This window comes from Dama dama, chromosome 7 (genome assembly GCF_033118175.1).
Source record: "Dama dama isolate Ldn47 chromosome 7, ASM3311817v1, whole genome shotgun sequence".
Taxonomy (NCBI): Eukaryota; Metazoa; Chordata; class Mammalia; order Artiodactyla; family Cervidae; genus Dama; species Dama dama.
The window spans coordinates 22,307,664-22,323,519 of record NC_083687.1 but is presented as its reverse complement, the minus strand read 5'-3'; the positions used below and the strand labels follow the sequence as shown (position 1 = coordinate 22,323,519).

At 41.8% G+C, this 15,856-nt stretch overlaps 1 protein-coding gene across 6 annotated transcripts in view; it reads left to right on the top strand.

Moving 5' to 3' along the window:
• The window catches only part of ADGRF5 (adhesion G protein-coupled receptor F5), a 107,800-nt gene that overhangs the window by 79,204 nt on the left and 12,740 nt on the right, over positions 1-15,856 (top strand). For 5 of the 6 annotated variants that reach the window (XM_061146877.1, XM_061146879.1, XM_061146876.1 and 2 more), the window contains 7 exons: positions 1,492-1,713; positions 2,745-2,948; positions 7,052-7,222; positions 8,346-8,465; positions 8,617-8,826; positions 11,803-12,015; positions 14,069-14,221. In XM_061146877.1, the coding sequence (XP_061002860.1) occupies positions 1,492-1,713; positions 2,745-2,948; positions 7,052-7,222; positions 8,346-8,465; positions 8,617-8,826; positions 11,803-12,015; positions 14,069-14,221 (1,293 nt within the window). The remainder of the gene's footprint in view (positions 1-1,491; positions 1,714-2,744; positions 2,949-7,051; positions 7,223-8,345; positions 8,466-8,616; positions 8,827-11,802; positions 12,016-14,068; positions 14,222-15,856) is intronic. The other variant, XM_061146882.1, reaches the window with a different exon arrangement.

Below are 15,856 nucleotides of genomic sequence, written 5' to 3'. Positions count from 1 at the left end.
CAGCTGGTTAAGAATCTGCCTGCAATGCAGGAGACCTGGGTTCAATCTCTGGGTCGGGAAGATCCCCTGGAGAAGGGAAAGGCTACCCATTCAAGTATTCTGGCCTGGAGAATTCCATGGACTGTATAGTCCATGGGGTCACAAAGAGCCGGACACGACTGACTGACTTTCAGTTTGACTTTACAGTAAGAACAGGGTGTGGCCTGAGCATAAAGAACCATCCAAAAGATGCCTCCCAGACCCTTCTTTCTCAGCTCCTTAGATTTTCTCAATACATGGAATTCATGAATAACATAGCTCAGCTTAGAGAGAAAACCTGTATGTTATATAAGCAAAGGAGAGCCATAAAAGCCAAAAAATAGCGAGTACTGTGTTTTTATTTCTGTCTGTGAGATGACTTAATGCCATGTCTCTTGAGAAGTTTACTGTGAAACCAGTAAGAATACTGTGAAACACAGGAAGAATACTACTATCCCTCCAAGTCACCTCCCAAGTTAGCTCTCACTCATCCTATCTTCCAGACAAGGAAGCCAAGGTTCAGAGATACTCAGCAAGCTCTCCAGCACCACACAGCTATGCCTGGCTCAGAATCTGAATTTAAATTCAGATCTGTGTGTCTATAAGGTGCCACTTTTATAGGCCCATAGGTGTTAGGTCTTTAAAAAATGTCTTATTTCCCAAGCACGTGTTATTGTAAAAAATTAATTGGTTTTCCCACTTTTAATTTATCAAAGGCACAAGACAGAGCTTTCAGTCAGCGTGAGGTATCAATTATCAGTAACAAACAGTTGATATTTCTCAAATCAGGGGCAAAGAAACTTGATGTTTAGGTTAGTTGGTGTGACTTTTTCATAAGCAAATGTGCAATTTTCTACCAGACTATTAGAAATTTTTTTTGCATTTTTATTTTATAAATTTTATTGAAGTATAGTTGATTTACAATGTTGTGTTAATTTCTGCCATACAACAAAGTGGTTCAGTTATCTATATTTATATTTGTATGTCCTTTTTCATATTCTTCTTTCTGTGGTTTATCAAAGGATTTTGAACATAGTTCCCTGTGCTATACGATAAAACTTTGCTGTTTATTCAACCTATACATAATAGTTTGTATCTGCTAATCCCAACCTCCCAATCCATCCCTCCCCTATTCTCCTTCCGCTTGGCAACCACAAGTTGCCAAGTTGTCTGTTCTTTATATCTGTGACAGACTATTTGAAACACTGAAAATAGATTCGGGATCCCCATTAGCATCATTGACAGCTCTCAAGTGTGCAAAGATCCCAAGCTAGAAACCGTGTCCCTAATAGCTGGCTCAGTCACTCCGGGGCCCTCAGGTCCCAGCTGTCCAGGGAAGGAGTGCAGGGAACACATTGCATCATTCATCACCACAGAGACGTCTTGAGAAGACCAGTGGTGGTAGCACTGGGGAGTAGCATTGATTCCATTCATTTGCTTTGGGATCCTAATGGCTTTCGTTTGGGTTTCCAGATGAAACGAAATTCTCCATCACACCAGAAATCATCTTTGAAGGAGATACAGTAACCCTGATGTGTGAGAATGAAGTTTTTTCCACCAACGTGTCCTGGACGCAGGGGGAAGGGGACCTCGACATGCAGAACAGCACTAAAGTCTCCATCTACACCTCCGTGCTCAACAACATGACCTCTGTGTCCCGCCTCATTATCCACAACATCACTCAGGATTACACGGGTGGGTTGCCATCCAGCAGCTGGGGCGAGGAAAGGAATGAAGGGCTAAGAAAGAATCAAACCGTGGTAGTGTGTGTAGACAGCCTTTTCCTCTTCAAAAAGAAGCTCAAATTTTCACAGCTGAAAATTAATCCCATGGTGAATGAGCCAAGCAAATTTAGCCTGGGGAGACAAATATAATTTTCCACATTTACCAAAGCTTATGAGCTGGAACCTAAGACAAAAAGCAGGTTTCTTTTTTTTTTTTTTTTTAACATTTTTTAAAAATGTGAGAAGAGCTTTGTTGAGGTAGAATTGACGTAAAATAAACTGTACATATGTAAACTTAATATGCTTACATTTATCATTTAAATTATGACTTACATGTATAATTGTGCACATATAGTTTAATAAGTTTTGGCATGTGTGTACACCTGTGCAACTATCACCATAATCAAGATAGTGAACATATTCATCACTGCTCTCCCCAAGTTTTCTTCTTCTCTGTTGTAATCCCTCCCACCTGTTCCTCCCCAGCAACCACAGAAGCATAACTCTTAGGCCTGACATTCCAAAATTTAATAGCATCACTGCAATCCAGATGTCAACAGAGGCATCCCATTTTCTCTGAATGAGAAACTGGACTGCAGACACATGGATTCTATCAAGTATTTGTTGACTCTGACTTTGCCACAGAGTTAAATAGGATGCCAAAATGATCCATGATTTTCTAATTCTCCAAGGTTGTCCCATTTTCCCTTTGTACCTCTGAAGCATCCCCACACTTTTTTTTCTTACCAGCAAGGACTCAGATTTCTGCTTTTTCCTTAGAACTTCTCTCTGCTCCTCACCTTTTGGCATCAGGAATATCTCCCTAAACCTTCTATACCTCCTGAATATTCCTTTGGGGTTGCTTACACCAAGTCTCACATGCTTTTGAAAATGGTTTTTCATGAAGTACCACCATGACACATGAAATGAGGCCATCATTCTTCTAGGGGACTAGACATATGTAATAGTAATCATCCATATCTTTTTGTGTGTTCGCTACAGGTGAATACACTTGCAAACTGACATTAGATATTTTTGAATATGCATCCAGAAGAAAAGTGGAAGTTAATCCCATCCAGATACTGGCAAGCGAAGCCACGGAGGTGATATGTGACAACAGCCCTGTGTCTTTGAGTTGCTGCAGTGAGGTGAACGTGAATTGGAGTCAAATTGAATGGAAGCAGGAAGGGAGTATAAGCATTCCAGGTGAGCCTGTTAAAAACCCTTTGACAAATAGGTTTTTTGCCTTTAGGCCAAGTAAAAATGAAGATGCGGTGGGTAAAAGAGCAAGTGTGGGTAGCTGGTTTTTTCTAGACCTCAGACTGGAAAAAAAGTACTAGGTTTGATGCCAGCTCCAGCTAAGCCATGCTAGAACAAAATTCCCCAAATACGTACACATAAGTGTCATGTGTGTTCTGTGCTCAGTCATGGCCAACTCCTTGTGACCCCATGCACTGTGGCCCAGCAGGAATACTGGAGTAGGTTGCCATCTTCTCCTCTAATGATCTTCCCAGTCCAGGGATTGAACCCGAGTCACCTGTGGCTCCTTGGATAGAGAGTGGATTCTTTACCTGCTGAGCCATTGGGGAAGTCCATAAGTGTCACGCTTGGGTTGTAAACAAGATTCTGGCAGAGAAGATTCAAGAAGGAGTGATGGGATGACATAGGTTTATGGCGTCTTCCCTGCAGAAAATCTTGTCCCCACTTCCCTTTCCTTTCCCTCTTCAGCAAAGAGACAAAGATGAGGTCATGGGTTTTGCTTTGAAGTCGAATTCCTGAGTCTCTCCTCCTGGTGTCTGTCCTTCCCACTCATTATCTGACTCTCTGTCTTTGGTTCTATATCTTTCTCTATCAACCTGTTTGTCTCTCAACCAATGTCAATTTCTGATCCTGTTGGTTATCTGAGATCACGCTTGAAATTCCCCACCTTTTAAGTTATACTGATGAATAATAATAAGTAGAAGAAATTAAAATAGCAATAGTGCTCTTTTTGTGTAATAATTTATGATTAACCAATTTTTTAAAAACATGTTATCACTTGAAAAAATGTTTTATTTATTTTAATTGGAGGACAGTTGCTTTACAATGTTGTGTTGATTTCTTCTGTACAATATGAACCAGTTATAGGTATGCATATATTGTTATCACTTTAATCACACTTAAATTTGACCACAAGTTTAAAGCAGGCATTTTTTTTTTTGCCTTCCATTTTCAAATAAGGAAATTGAGGTTCAAATTCAATGACTTATCCGAGGATGTCACAATAGAAAAAGAAAATCATTCACCTTGCTTCATAGTCTTTGTCTTGGCCAAACTATTTCACACATGCCTGGTGAGTCAGACTTGGCATGAGCTGATCCGGCAGAAATTGTACTGTGAAACAGAAGACTGTTCTCTGCCTAGAAACCTCACGTAGGCAACTCTTTTCTTAAGAAATGACAGTATTATGTGCTCATCTTTCAAGTAAAAAAAAAAAAAAAAATCATTAAAGCAACTGTAGCTTTAGCCATGAAATTCATCAGTGTGGTGGAACTTTTATAAACCGTTTCCTGTCGGACAATATTAAATCATAAATAAAATAAGGATCAATTGAGATGTAACGTTTTCTGAGCACATCTAGTTTGCAAAGCACATTTGTTTCCACCTTAAAGTACTCTGCAGAATGGGAAAGGCATCTGGTAACTGTTGAACAAGTTGACATATGGTCCATTTAGCCACTTCCCTGATTCTTAAGGAAGGGGAGGTGTAGACATCCTGAAGGAACTGCCAGATGGGAGAAAGACCTTGCACAGTTCCCGTGGCTCTGACTTAGACGCTTTCAACTGTGAGGGGTGAAAAGCCTGGCCCTCTAGCAAAGGAACCAGGAAGTCTACAGTACAGATGCTCAGGGACCTCTCTGAGGCCATCCCTGCTACAGACATTCCTAATGCCCGGGCAGGCTCAACCAACAACAGAACAATGGATTTCCTGCCACCGGCTGGCCGCCTGGGGACCCGCACAGTGGGTTCTCCGATGAATTTAACCTCTGCTCTCTCAACACCTGTCCTCTTTCCTTCTCCCTTGCCCTCCCTTCGTTGGAGCCATCTTTCTCCAAATTCCACAAGTTCTCTTAGCAGCCATTTTTCTAGAACAGGAGAAAGCAATCTAGCTAAATAATTCACCCCAATGTGTTGGAACTGAACGCATCACCTCATCTCAGAAATGGTTGCACTGGATTTTCAAAGCACTTCTGGCAAGGGATAAGATGGAAAGGAAGTAATCCATAGTGTCAGAATTTCTAACTTTAAGAAGATGAGGGTGGTCTTTTTCAAACAGGTTGGGCTTTCTGGGGTATTTGGGTATTTCAGTGCTTGTGGATTCTTAGAGATTGAACTCAGCAGGGACAGTGAAAGTGCTAAATCCTAACCAATAGATTGCTAAGGAGCTCCCAGATTTTCGTCTTTTAAATAGAGACAATGGTACCCATTTTGTGAGACTTTTGAGAGAAGAGAAAAGAGATAATAAATGTCAACATTTAAAGCAGACTTGAATATATTGAATCTGCCACAATAACTGCTTCCTGATAATGCTGATAGGTTTGAAAACCATGTCTTCCCTTATCCTCAATGTCCTGGGAATTCTCCACTGGATATTATTTAATCTTGAGCAACAAACCTGTAACTGCCTACCACCTCTATTCTGGAAAACAGAGCGCCAACTTACAGTCTGCATTCAGTACCTTCCATTGTTTTGCAGTCAAGGGAGACGGATGGAGTGAGAGGTCCTGGAGGAAGTGGAGGAAGTAGGTTTTCCAAAAATAAGTGGATGTATGAGCCTTGGAGATGAAAGGACATTTGTACCTATGAACCAGGAGGTATTAATAATATACCCAAGGTGGGAAATCAGTTTGGTGTTCTGAATCACCATTTTGGGGACTGGGGAGAAAAGCTGGTTCCTTTTTAATCAGAATATTTTAATATCATTGATCCTCCAGCTAAGGCTGAAGAAGATGCATTTATGTTAGAGTTCATCAGAAGGGTCTTTTTCTTTTCTTTAACTTTTGGAAGATTGTCAGTGTTTGAGGAGTGTCTTCAGAGTACATGGCAGAAGGCAAGAATGGAAGGGAGAGCGTGAAGGAACAGAAGTAGAAAAAGGTGGCCAAGAGGGCATCATAAAGACACAGGCAGGAAGTGAGATGGCGTGGGAGGGAAAGCGTCTTGGGAACGGAAAGGAAGACAGGAGCAGCTTTCTGAAGGGTGAACTGCTGGTAACCAAAGAAAACATGAAGGTAAAGCTTCCACTAAAACATATGACTAATAGGAAGGAATCAGTTACGAAAACAGGTCTCAATTGAGACGAGAATCAGAGGCCCGAGTCCTGTTTCTTCCTCCTTTTAATAATAAAAATAATCAAAATAATCTATCAGCTTTTCCCCTTCCAACGGGAATCATATCCAAGGACATGACTTCTCTTTTTTAGTTTTTCACACTCCGGCAACCATCATGGTCTTGGTTAGGGGCTGGCCCCAGCCAGGCACTGTCCTAAGTGTTAACACATTAACTCCTTTTACCTGACTACAATCTTCGGTCATAGATGTTACATATCCCCATTTTACATCTGGAGAAACTGAGGTAGAGTGTGGCTTAGTGACTTTGCCAACAACACCCTGCTGGTAGGTAGTAGAGTGTTGGGGACTTCCCTGGTGGCCCAGTGGCTTAGACTTTGTCTTCCAACGCAGGGAGTGTGGGTTCGAGCTCTGATTAGAGAGCCAAAATCCCACGTGCCTCGCACCCAAAAAACCAAAGCATAAAGAACAGAGCAATGTTGTAACTGGTTCAATAAAGACTTTTTAAAAAATGAAAAAAATGGTCCATGTTAAAAAAAAATACAAAAAAAAATAATAATACAGTTTGGAAACTGCAGCCAGGCCACCTGGATCTTGAAGTGGCAGGACTAACCATTATACCATCCTGCCTCTCCATTCAAAGAGAAAACTGGATGTAAATAAGGAGTCATTTTAGCTGATTTGGCTTCTTGTTTTTTTTTTTTTTTTTTTTTAATAACTTTATTTATTTATTTTTGGCTGTGTGCGGTCTTCATTGCTGCTCGGGCTTTTCCCTAGTTGCGGCAAGTGGGGATTACTCTCTAGTTGCGGTGCGAAAGCTTCATGTGGGATCTTCCAAGGTCAGGGATCAAACCCATGTCTCCTGTATTGACAGGCAGACTCTTTACCACTGAGCCACCAGGAAAGCCCCCGATTTGGCTTCTTTGCTACCAAATCAGAGAGTCAGATAACTGTGACAGTAAGGGAACCTCTTATGTTGTTGCAGGAAACGCTGAAATAGACACAGACAGTGGCTGCAGCAGATACACCCTCATGGCCAATGGGACTCAGTGTCCAAGCAGGTCGTCTGGAACGACAGTGGTCTACACGTGTGAGTTCATCAGTGCCCACGGAGCCAGAGGCAGAAGGGACATAGAAGTGACCTTCATCTCTGTGGGTAAGGACTCTTTCACTGGTATTTTGGGGCTTGCCCCCTCAAATCAGGGGCTGCCAATGAACTGGGAACATCCACGAGCAGTGAGGCTGGACCTTCCCTGGTAATGAGAGGGTGGTTGGGGTAAATCACACAATGGGATTTTCATCTCCGCTGTTTAAATTCACATGAATTCCTTACAAGGAAGGGTAAGAGTAGGAAGAGGTGGTTGCAGGGAAGGAACCGCCTGCGTTGTACTGAGAAGGCAAAAAGCTGAAGTAGGTTTCACACTCAGGTTAGTCACTGAATAAGGAAGGAATCCCATGGACTAAGAGTCGACTGAATGACTTTCGCTTCACAAGGATAATGCCCCTAATCTCCTACTTTTTCTCCCATAATCCCATTCTCCCTCCCTTGAATTTCAATAGCTTGGCTCACTCCCCATCATCCTTCATCCCCGCCTTTCTCTCCTCTTTCATCTTTTTCAGAGAGAATGCAGCAGAAAGCTTTAGGAGTCTAGTATTTCATGGTTATCTTACAGTTGTAACAAGTGTTTTTGTTTTTTTTTTAATGTTTCAATTAATTCTAGGACTCTTAAAAGTATCGTTTCTACTGCTTATATCTTAAAGCATTCTAACTTCACCCATATCAGACACTTAAAACTTTCTGCTGCATTCTCTGCAAAAACTGGGCAGGCAAACATGTTTTTGCACCCATCATACAAAAACAAATCAGTCCCCACTTCTGAACAATTTGGGTGCCTCTACTTCTCAGCCCAGATATAATTATTTGGGCAGTATAAATGCTGTGGTCCCTCTGCTTTACAAGTCATTCCAGAAGACACTCATCTGCTTGGTAAGCACCAACTGGGTACTGGACCCATTGCTGATGCTGGGGATGTGATCAAAGACACCCGTGAGAGGGTCCTGCTCTTAAGGAGCTCACATTTTTATGGATAAGAGATACAAAAAAGAGAAATTAAAATACACGATGGTATTTTTAAAAGTTATTTTGAAAGAGTAGAAAATGATACGGTCATAGGAACTGAGCCATTGAGTCTCCCTTGAGGTGCCTGGAAGAGGTTGGAGGGGAGTTTGGGTTAAGGCAACACTCTAAGTTTGCAACCTTCTGCCCTGCTGATCATTAGGAGATAATTCCAGCCACAAAGGGGACGTGCAAGAATCCCAAAGGCTTCTGATGGAAATGAGTACAGTTCAGAGCACCACCAAGAACAGCCTAGAAACAAGTAAAGCCCCGGAGCAGCAAGGTACCAGTGCCGCGTTGACCCCAGTAGAGTCAGGACCGCTCATGCTTTCTGTCTCCATGTGAAATTTCACTCTATGTGGACGTCACCAGAAAGACTAAACATTATACTTGTTGTTGGTTTTCTTTTGTCTGTTTTGTTTGCATTCTTTTAGCCAAGCTAAACATAACCCCGGACCTAATTTCTGTTTCTGAGGGACAAAGCTTTTTTATAAAGTGCATCAGCGATATGAGTAACTATGATGAGATGTACTGGAACACTTCCGCTGGAACTAAAATATACAAAAGGTTTTATATCACGAGGAGGTACCCTGACAGAGCAGAGTCGGTGCTGACAGTCAAGACCTCAACCAGGGAGTGGAATGGTGAGTGAAAGCCCAGATACCCTGGACCCTGGTTCTGGGACCCCTAGAAATACACTGGAATCATTACCATCCATGGGGGCCTGGCTCGAGCCATGCCTATGGCAGCCACTCTACATGTCATATGTCATCACTCAATACAACAGCCCTTTGGGGGAAGAGGTCACTATTCCCATTTTACAGATGCGGAAAGTGAGGTTCAGAGAGGATAATAAACGTGCCTAAGTTTCTACAACTTAAGTTTTAGAGCAAGAATTAAAACTGGTCTCTTTGATTCCAGAGCCCGTGCTTTGCCATTAAGAAGATTTTTTGTTTTAATTTAATGATAGTTAATTTACAATGTTGTGTTTAGTTTCAAGTGTATGGCAAACTGATTCAGTTTTATATGTTTATATATATATATATATATATATATATATATACACACACACACACATATGTGAAGATATCATGTATATGTGATAAATATAATTCCCATGTAATCACATATAATCATCTATATATGTGATTCAGTTTTATATATAAAGCAATTCAGTTTTTATATATGTATGTGATTCAGTTTTTTATATGAAGTGATTCAGTTATATATATATACGTATATATGTTCTTTTTTAGATTCTTTCCCATTATTAAGATATTGAGTATAGTTCCCTGTGCTATACAGTAGATTCTTGTTATTCATCTATTTTATGCATTAGTGGTATGCATGTAATTCCAAACTCCTAAGAGGATTGTTTTTTAAAGTATTTTTACCAGACTCTTGTTTCACCCAACTGAGGTATAAAAATTCTTCCTAAAGGTTTTATATGCCTGGTTCCAAAAGAAGAAAGAAAAACACTTTTGTTTTCTACTTATCTCCAGGTACTGTTTAAGTTGAGAGAAAATGCAAATTTTTGAAAGAAAAAGCAATTTGATAGGATCCCTTCAATATAACTGACACTTCTTGAGCTTCTGCTGTGTGGTAGACACTGTGCTAAGTACTTAAGTACATGAATTAATTTAAAACAATAAACCTAGAGGGGAGTGTCATTATCATCTCCATTTCACAGATGAGGACACTGGGGCCCAGAGAGGGTAAGAAAACGCCTGAGGTTTTGCAGCTGGTGAATGGCAGAGCCAAAGTGAAAAGGTGACTGTCTGGCTCGAGGCCAACAGTTTTGGATTTTTTTTGGCCGCGCTTGTGGGATCTTAGTTCCCTGACCAGGGATTGAACTAAACGTGGAGAATTAAATACTGAACCACCCCCAGAGGCCAATTATTAACTACTTTGTTCTAAAGCTTTTCATGAATTATAGGCTTGATCAGTCCAGATCCTACGAGTTCCAGGTCATCTTGATTTTTTCCTATGAGGAAAGCCTAGGCAGCACTGTAGAAATAACTGCTTCTTGTCTGGCTGGACTTGGTGGATACCATCAGGAATGGGAATATTTTTCTCCTAAGCTGAGCTCATACTTGCTCTGCCCAATAGCCCTTTCTGACTATCAGACAATAACTTAGGAGGAGCCAGAGCTATCCTAGTTATATTGAACTATTAAACAGTCCCACTCAGGTTCTAAAAATCATCTGTTCTCATCAAAATTGACTACACTTTTCTATTCCATGTAAAGTTTCCCTCCCTCCCAATGGGAATTGGAAGGCATTTTCTCTCTGGTCTTTTTCTACTTGTTTTTTCTCTGCCCAGCAGCTGCTCTGACTCCCCCAAAGTTAGGGCAAAGAGAAGGAATGTCAGCAACATTGAAAAGTCCTACTTAACTGTAGATGCTGTTATGAACTCCCAGCTGTCCCCGCAGCAGCTGACCCAGCGGTGGCTCATCCCCTGATGGGCTCTGGTGTGAAGTCCAGTGGAGAAGCTGGCTTTCATGATGGTCAACCCAAGCCCTGTCCACAGTCCACTCTGCTTCACCAAGCACTGGGTGTGCAGGCCACTCCTGCTGCAGCCTTCTCTTTTCACTCATGCAAAGTTGAGTCGGCCCATTCTCATCTTCAGACTTTCCTAAATACGCGTCAGACATCTAATCCCAGAGTTCACAGGTCAAGCTCTCCCAAGAGTTCACAATCCACCTCTCCCTCCTTCCTCCTTCCCTCTGCACTTCTTAGTGGCGCCATGATGTGCCAGAACTGGAGGCATCTTCTCCCTTAGAGATGGGTGTCACAAGACCCCAGGGCTCCGGCTCCATCTCACTGACAACTTTCTTCAAGAACTCTCCATCCCAGCACAGACCAGAATTCTCATTTTTTCCCTCCTGGTTAAAGAAAGAGCCCTTGGAGGATATCTTGGGAACCTGATTTGAAACTCGATCCCACTCCAACAGGCTATTTGACTCTGGATAAGCCACCACATTGTATTCAAAAGTAAGTGAATATTTCCATGAGGATGGGTTCAAATGCATAGAGAGCCCAGGAGGGGACTCGAAGGAGCGTTTTCTCTTCTAGGGCCTGGGAGGGGTCGCTGTGCGCTTGTCCCAGCTTGACAAGGAAACCCAATCCTCTTCTTAACTTTCTCAGCCAATGCCTTCCTGTTTTTGTTTTTTTTTTTTTTATTTTGCAACGACTTTATTAGATAAAATTCACGCACTATTGATTCTGGATTGATCACGCACGTGGTCACTATTGATCACGCAGAATTGATTCTTTCAAAGGATACACTTCAGTGGCTTTTAGTATACTGGAGTTGTGCAAACTTTACCGTAGTCGATTTGAGAACATTTTCATCCCTCCCCCTCACCCCCGCCAAGAGAAATTCCATATGCTTTACAAGCCACCTCATTTTCCCCAAATCCCCAGCCCTAGGCAACCACTACTCTATTTTCTGTTCCTGTATATTTGTCTACTGTAGACATTTCATAGAACTGGGATCACACGATATGTGGCCTTTTGTGCCTGGCTTTTGTCACTCAGCATGATGTTTTTGAGGTTCAGCTAATGCCTTTCTGGAGTGATGACATTTGTTCCATCTCATCTTGGCTTCCTTCCACTCAGGAACCTATCACTGCGTATTTCGATACAAGAATTTGTACAGGGTCGTGGCCAAAGATGTCACCGTGTACCCGCTGCCTCTAGAGTCCAACATCATGGTTGATCCTGTGGAAGCTGCAGTACCATGCCGAAGCTCCCATCACATCAGATGCTGCATTGAGGAAGATGCAGACTACAAGGTCATTTTTCAAGTGGGTTCCTCGTCCTTTCCTGCTGGTAAGATGCCCACTGCTGAATTGTTAGGACATACGATTCCATATACATGGAGTCTACACATTTACTCTTAAAATAAGAATAAAGAGACATAAGGATTCCATCAGACAGAATATAACAGAGGAATTCCATGAGGCTTTACTGCCTTCTATTTTTCCATGTGGCCAGTGGCTCATTGAAAAGTGAAAGTGGTAATAGATCAGTCGTATCTGACTCTTTGAGACCCCGTGGACAGTAGCCCACCAGGCTCCTCTGTCCATATAATTCTCCAGGCAAGAATACAGGAGTGGGTACCCATTCCCTTCTCCAGGAGATCTTCCTGACGCAGGGATCGAACCTGGGTCTCCTGCATTTTAGGCAGATTCTTTACCATCTGAGCAAGTGGTTTGTGACAAAATCTTGAGAGTCGGTGAGAGTGGAACCCATTGTTTTTAGTGATGGCTGTTGAAGACCATATTAAGTTACTGTCATAAGCCTTCTACATGTTCCATATAGTAGACTAGATATTCTGATCATCCTTCCCTCTATGCCAGGAGTTAGCATTTAATCAAAGTACCACAAGAATCCTGTAAATGCACAAATGAGCAGCCAAAAGAGTAACAGAAACAATCAAGAAGAATTAGAGGAAATGTTTTTGCTAATGCTGGGATGCCCTGAAGGCGTTTGCCAAGATCAGAAACCCAGAATCTTGAATTTGAAAGCTCTGAAGTAAAGGAGAGAGAAGGCCTTGATCCCAAGGCAGTAACTAAGGCACCCCACCCACCAGCACAACGTCAGGGCCCTCAGATGATGACGTGCTTCGTAAAAGAAGAATCTAGGAAAAAAACAAAATTCATCTGCCAGAGTTAAGAGCTTGTCCTCATTGCTGATAAAGGGCAAAAATTTCCCCTGAGAATTATGACTCTCCTGCCCAGGTTTGGGAACTCCAAGCTGAGGAATAATTAACTGAAGAGGGTCCATTGGTTGCACTCAATGGTACCTGACCAAAAAAAAAAAATTCAAGTCCTGTCTGGTAGAATGTACCTTCCACCCAAATTCCTCAGGATTCATTCAAATAAAGGTCAACCAAATATGACTTCACAACCCCAAATCTTAACTCACTGACACCATCACCATCAGGGATTTAAGAGGTCATTCATACTTTCAAAAATGGTTCTTGGGGACCTCCTGCTTAATACAGAACACCATAGGAGGCAATGAAAAGTAGATCAAAGAAGTGGGGCATGTAGATTAATATCTAGAAGAGCATATGTCATAAAAGGCAATACGTAGAATATTAATACCCAAAAATGAGCATTAACAGATCGAAAGGACAATGGAAGTTCAGAAAAGTGGGGAATCCCATAAAGACTAGACAATGCAGAGAAGGCTGCATGGCAGGGGGATATGAAATCAATCTGGGTACTGAAATATTTTAGCATTTCAACATTCTGTGGCAAACACGCATGCCTTCAGTATTTTCTGTGTGCCAAATATTGAGCTAGACACTAGGAGATGCAAAGATAAATGTAACCAGGCACCTACTCGCTAAAACCTCAGGGTCTGGTAGGAGTTGTTGTTGTTGTTCAGCCACCGAGTCATGTCCAATTCTTTGTGACCCCATATGCTGCAGCATGCCAGGCCTCCCTGTCCCTCACCATCTCCTAGAATATGCCCAAGTTCATATTCATTGCATAGGTGATGCTGTCCAGCCAACCATCTCGTCCTCTGACACCCTCTTCTCCTTTGGTGACCTCTGAACCAATGATAGGATAAAGGCACAGAGCATGATGGTATTTCAGTAGACAGAAGGATGCTGAGAAAGCATTCTGATTGTCCGAAACTGGGTGGGCATAGACTTGGAGCCATGAATGGTGGAGGTAAGGTTTTGGCCAGTATGCATGCCGGTGTGGGTTTGGTTACTTCTAGGCTAGTGGCATTTTGAGAACCACATAAAAGATGGATGTGGCACATAATCTTGGAAAGAATTTGAACAAGTTTATCCACATTGGATGATTTTACAAAATCCGTGCTTTGAATACTTATGTTGTGACTTCATTCTTTGATTTTATTTTAGTAAAAGAAGTTAATGAAAAGCAAGTGTGCTACAAACACCATTTCATGGCAGACTCAGTTTCCTGTCCAGAAAATGTGGATGTGTTTTGTCACTTTACCAACGCCGCTAATAATTCAGTCCAGAGCCCGTCTATGAAGCTTCACCTGGTTCCTGGTGAGAGCACTTTTAACATTTTAAAATAATGTTAAGGTCATGAGCAGAGATTCATTTATTGATTCACTTCCTCATTCATCCATCAATAAATGTGTGTTAATCACTTTCATGTGGCAAGCCTTGAGCTAAGCATGGGGGATTAAAAAGAAATAAGCCATGTTTCTTGGCCTCACATCTAGGAGAGAGATACATGTGATTTTAAAATGTCATCACATATAATATGGTAAGTTCTGAACTAGAGATGGTTGTGGGTGGCTAGAAGAGGCTACCTGATTAACTCTGGTAGCAATTGGGTGGAAAGAAATTGGTTAAGACATCTTGGCAGATAAAGCCATATACCCATTGATTCTGGGAGTTGAAGCCCTGTCCTCACCAGTTAAGAGTGGACAGTGTTTGTGTGGGGCTGAGGCCACTTTGAACTTTCAGCAAAATTATAGACTTTCAGCAAAGTTCAAATATCTAGTCTACTATATGCCCCCACAAGCACTGTTTCCCAGAGCTACATAAAAAGAATCGGAGGGACTTCCCTGGCAGTCCAATGGTTAAGACTTCACCTTCCAATGCAGGGGGTGTGGGTTCCATCCCTGGCTGGGAAGCTAGGATCCCACATGTCTTGGGGTCAAAAATCCAAAATATAAGCCAGAATCAATGCTGTAACAAATTGAAGACTTTTAAAAATGTCCCATGTCAAAGTATCTTAAAAATAATGAAAAATTCAAATATATATAAAAAGAATCAGAAACTGTCTTTCCCATCCTTTGTCATCGCTGAGCCAATACCACCTCATATACTATTTTTCAAGGTAAAAAGATACTCCTGGGCCTACATCATAAGCAATCCCCTTGCCCCAGAAATCATCTCTATACAAGACTCCATGATGTCTGAAAGATCTATGGCTCTGTTACCAAGCCTGTTTGAGTTTATTGAGGGATTTTTGGTCCTTCTTACAGGTCTTGGTATCTGAGACCCAGACACCAAAATAGGAAGCAATTAAGAGCTCCCTGTATCTCTGAGTCACCGTCCCTTGACCCTTCCAAGCACACCTTTTCCAGAGGGCAGCCAAGGTCACTTCTCCTCTGTCCTCCCATCTTAGCCCAAGTGCCATCATGTTTTATTCACTTACCTTTGTTCTCCTCCTTGTTCTTCTTGCAAAGTCTGATTCCTCAGCCTTTTCCTAATAGAAAATTATTTAGGTATTTTAAGATTTTTCTACAGTGGCTGAGAACTCAATAAATGCTAAAAGATAGTGGGGGAGGTGGTTCTCATCAGAGAGTCCAAGTTCTCTGGAGATGGAGATTCTGCAAAAAATGCCATTTTCCAATGAAGTCTGGTCTTAGGTAGAGGAAAAGGGAAGTCATCTTAAGGGAAACCAGAAGGAATAAATGCTTATAAATATTGTCTAGAATATTCAGGTCATGGGTGCCTAGAATTCCTACTGCTAATTATAGCTTTAGATTAAGATGGTGCCTCTTATCCTTGGCTGCACCCAGGAATCACAAGGATGCTTTAAAAATTGTTAAAGCCTGAATTTTAGCCTGAGAGGTTCTGATCTACTTGGTATTTCCAGACATTGGTATTTCCGAGGCTCCTCTGGTGATTCTTAGGCATCAGAGTTGAGAATCCCATTCATGAAGA